This window comes from Octopus bimaculoides, chromosome 1 (genome assembly GCF_001194135.2).
Source record: "Octopus bimaculoides isolate UCB-OBI-ISO-001 chromosome 1, ASM119413v2, whole genome shotgun sequence".
Taxonomy (NCBI): Eukaryota; Metazoa; Mollusca; class Cephalopoda; order Octopoda; family Octopodidae; genus Octopus; species Octopus bimaculoides.
In genome coordinates, this window is record NC_068981.1 from 57,428,239 (window position 1) to 57,433,033 (window position 4,795).

General features: G+C 39.1%; 2 protein-coding genes across 2 annotated transcripts in view; one reads left to right on the forward strand and one right to left on the reverse strand.

Moving 5' to 3' along the window:
• The window catches only part of LOC106881036 (interferon regulatory factor 1), a 72,055-nt gene that overhangs the window by 52,941 nt on the left and 14,319 nt on the right, over nucleotides 1-4,795 (reverse strand). The window lies entirely within an intron of this gene.
• The window catches only part of LOC106881034 (18 kDa learning-associated protein of slug-like), a 10,696-nt gene that overhangs the window by 2,728 nt on the left and 3,173 nt on the right, over nucleotides 1-4,795 (forward strand). Inside the window, exon 2 of the mRNA XM_014931232.2 lies at nucleotides 1,675-1,816. Coding sequence (XP_014786718.1) covers nucleotides 1,675-1,816 — 142 coding nt within the window. The remainder of the gene's footprint in view (nucleotides 1-1,674; nucleotides 1,817-4,795) is intronic.

A 4,795-nucleotide genomic window follows, 5' to 3' on the forward strand; every position in this document is an offset into this window, starting at 1 on the left:
AAAAAAGAAAACCCAGAAAAAGTGAAAAAATGAAGATGGGGTGAGGAGATAGAAATTTTGAAAATGCGATTTTTGAAAAAAAAATTATGGATCCTCCATAACCAAAAACCAAAAAGTGAACCCGAAACCATGGTTTCGGGTTCAGTCCCACTTCGTGGCACCTTGGGCAAGTGTCTTCTACTATAGCCTCAGGCCGACCAAATCCTTGTGAGTGGATTTGGTAGACAGAAACTGAAAGAAGCCCGTCGTATATATGTATGTGTGTTTGTCCCTCTGTAACTTAGCGGTTCATAAGTTAAGATGCTGCAAATCCAATGAGCAATCTTGGGCCAGCTGGTTGCCTGTCTTAATATGTGTAAAACGTGTGAAGCGTATTCCCCAGAAAAGTGCATATATGCCTACAATAAAAGGATGGGTACTTTGTATAAATTTTGGTTTAGTGAAACTATTCATTGTGTCAATCGGGAATAAATATTGTTGGGATAAGGAAAGAAATCCATTATAGATTTTCTGCTTCTCATTGTTTATTTGATCAGTTCATATTGATTACTATTGTTCCTCAAAACATGTTAGTACTTGAAACATCTTAAAGGGATCTCTGTAAATTTCATCAGTCCATTTAAGAGCTGAATTAATATTTAGACTGAGCGACAATTCTTATCTTTATCCAAGATAAAGATGAGGCGGCAAACTGGCAGAAGCATTACCATGGTGGGCAAAATGCTTAGCGGTATTTCATCTGTCTTTACGTTCTGAGTTCAAATTCTACCGAGGTTGACTTTACCATTCATCCTTTCAGGGTCAACTTAAGTACCAGTTGTGTACTGGGGTCGATCTAATCAACTGGTCCCCTTCCCAAAAAAGTTGGGGCCTTCTGCCTAGAGTAGAAAAGAATATTTAGACTGAACATTTCTTATTGTCATCTAAATAAATTTTTAGTCCAGAAAGCCTGCTTATTTTCTTATGTCATTATTATATCAGCTAAAATGCAAAATCTTTTATTACCAAAATTAGTCATTTCAAATTTTGATAACTGACACTGATTAGAACTTTCTGAAACACATCTCCATTCCAAAGCTTTGGATCAAACATGAACAGTCCACCCATCTTGGGGATTTCATTTTGTGTTCATGTCATCTTAGTTAACCTTTTCAAAAAAGCCTATTTAGTATATGACCATAGATTTTAATTTTTAGAAAACAGGTTAAAATCATCACCATCATCATCATGTCTTCTTAACTATGGTTAGAATTTGCTGAAACAGATTTTCTGTGGTTGATGTCCCTTGTCTTGCCAACCTTCACTTGTTTACATGCAAGGTATTATTTTCCCCATGGTTGGACATGTTTTCACAGAAGATTGGAGGCAGATGACACCACTTGTATGACATCAATACATGTTTACAACTATTGCATAGTTAGAGCAAGAAGACACACATATATACATATATAATGGGCTTCACTTTGTTTGTATTTAATAGTTTATCAGTGTTTGCATGCAGACATTTACATACTGTAATTGTAAGCATTTTTGAAGAACATGAAATTGGTCTTGATTTGTTTTTCCATCTTAATTTGGATTCTTAGTTTGTTAGGTCCCTTACAATATAAAATATGTTACATGAATTCTAGTTTTATTTTTCCATTTGACTAACTACATTTTCATTCTTTTCAGATGGCCAAAAGTGTTAAGAGTAAACAAAAGGTAAAGATACGGAATGAAAAACGGAAACGCTACTATGTTCGAGAATTAAACAATTTGAAGAAATTGGTTGAAGAACGAGAGACTCGCAGGGCTGTTGGAGATATTGTCAATTGTAAATATGCCATTTTTATGATGATATAATGTTGATTAGTGTTATGTAGATTTGAAATTAGTTTCAAGTATTGGATGGGTATTTATACATTCTTTTTTTTTCAAAATTTCTTTAAATCCATTTCACAAAGTTAACTAAAAGATTTCACCATGCCTTTATGGGAGTCAATGAGTACTGGGTAAATTTCTTGATGCTGTTGTTCATCCTGAATCTGGTATGAGGTGTCTGGCAATCTGTTAAACCCTGCTGAAACTACTTCTGGTTTTGAGAAAACCTCTGAGAATCATTACACCGGCAACTATAACACACATACACACACACTGGTTCAACTACACTCCTTTATTATTAGTCAATTGGTTAAATATCTAACTAATTGATTGTTTTTGTTTTATTTGTCAAAGTTCTTTTGTTGGTATTTGCAACCTTTTCAGTGATTTCTCTCTTTGTCTGTTACAGAGACCACATTTGTCATCATCATCGTTTTTTAACGTCCGCTTTCTATGCTGGCATGGGCTGGACGGTTTGACAGAAGGCTGGTGAACCAGGAGGCTGCACCAGGCTCCAAACTGATCTGGCAATGTTTCTACAGCTGGATGCCCTAACGCCAACCCCTCCAAGATAGTAGTGGGTGTTTTCTATGTGCCTCCGGCACGAGGGCCAGTCAGGCAGTACTAGCATCAGCGACACTTGGATGGTGCTTTTTACGTGCCACTGGCATAAGAACCAGTCAGGCAGCACTGGCAACACCTATGCTTGAATGGTGTTTTTTACATGCCACTGGCACGGGACCAGTCAAGCGGCACTGGTATCAACCACACTCGAATGGTGCTTTTTATGTGACACCGGCATGGGTGCCAATCAGGTGGTACTGTCATCGACAATGACTTCACTTGCCTCAATAGGTCTTCGCAAGCGCAGTTTATTGCCCAATGATTGAAGGGTAGTCTTAAATGGGCTGGTTATGCTGCACTGGCATAGGCCATGGTTACGCTCTCACTTAACTTGCCAGGTCTTCTCAAGCACAGCATATCTCAAAAGGTCTTGGTCTCTTGTCATCACCTCTGTGAGGCCCAACGTTTGAAGGTTGTGTGCTTCAGCACCTCATCCCAGGTCTTCCTGGATCTGCCGCTTCCACAGGATCCCTCTACTGCTAGGGTGTGACTTTCATTACCTGATCTAACAGCTTGATACCTCTAATTATTCGTATCTAATGCATCACCCTTACCTTTGTAGCAGTTGACTATGGTGCTGCTACACTAGTCATTGGATTTGACTCCTTCATGTGTCACCTGATTGACTATACAGGTGACTAGACTATAGCCGATACTACTGGACATTTTAAGCATCTCTGCAGTGATTCCTGATGGGCCGGGGGCTTTCCCTGTCTTCATACCCTTAATTGCTTTATTTACCAAGGTACTGTCCATTCGGATGGCTGGTCCCTCTGTTGGGTCAACATTTGGCAGACTCTCTTTCTCCCATTTGTTCTCTTCATTTAGCAACCTTTCATAATGGTGTCTCAAGTCTCTCTCCTTGCAGCCTCATCAAATGCAAGTGGGCCATCATCCATGCAGACACATTTCTGTCCTATGACTTCATGATTCTCTCTCACACTCTGTCTTGCAACATGAAACACTTCAAGTCTTTGATCCTCACAACGCAGAACATTGGCAAATTTTTTCTTATCTGCTTCGTTTCTGGCTAAGTAAACCTGTCTCCTAGCTTCTGGTGATCTGATACAGTTCCCTGCTACCACCGTTCTTCCAATGCTTCCATGCCTGTTTCTTTACCTTAATGGCCCTTTCAACTACATTGTTCCACTACCACATTATAGATGACTTTTCACCATCCACAGATCTGGTCAGTAGCCCTCGACAGGTTGTCCTGTAGAAACCTTCAGTTGTCTTCCACATCATGTGATGCTATATCTACCTCTATTTCGTCAAAAACTTTGAGTAATACGTCTCTAAATCTCTGTCCATTCGCAGGATCCTTAATCTTCCAGACCCTTCTCCATGTTGGCCGTCTTCTCTGGCATCCATTTAGCCCTGATCCTAAAGTCGCTAACTACTAATCTATGTTGTGGGGTGCATTCTTCACCTGAGAAAGTTTTGGCATTTATAAGTAGCCATCTTTCCCGTTTCCTGTGAGGATGTAATCAATTTGACTAGTGTGTCCACCTGATCGGTAGGTGACTAAGTGGCTGGCAGGTTTCCTAAAGTTAGTATTACAAACCATAAGATCATTTGCATCACAGAACTCCAGCAGCCTGGTTCCCTCATTATGGGAACCAAAACCATAGCCTCCATGTATGCCATGGAAGCCCCCTGTATGTTGTCCGACATGCCCATTGAAGTTGTTAGCTACAAAGAGAAGGTCCCTGTCCTTTGTCGACGAGGTAGTCTGCAAGAGAGTGTCATAAAATCGGTCTTTCTGTTCATCAGTCAGCCCCGGCTGAGGAGCATAGGCCAAGGTAATAGTTGCTAAACCATGTTGCAGCACTAATCTAATCTTAAGTATTCTATCACAAATTCTGACTACTTTGATTACCATATCAACCCATTTCAGTGTTCTCGGATCTTTTTTAAAACGGGGGCCACATTTTTCAAACTTCGTATACTTATCTATTTTGTGTTATAGAACAGAAAAATATTTTTGTATTCGAATTTATTTCATGTAAAAAATTGTCTTATTTCGATAATTTCAACCAATCACTGACAAGTATTCAGTTGTTTATATTTACTCCTTTGGCTGATTAAGCCATAGCTTCGTTTTATTTGCTTTTTTTCTTTTTCTTTTTTTTTCTTCGTTTTATTTGCTTTTTTCTTTTTAAATTTGCTGTTTTACCCTAACCCTAACCCTATCACCGATAGAATTGTTTCAGAATCATTTGTTTATGTAGTCGGCACTTAATGTATATCGGCTGAATGGACGTCAGTGATTGGTTGAAATTATAGAAATACGACAACTTTAACATGG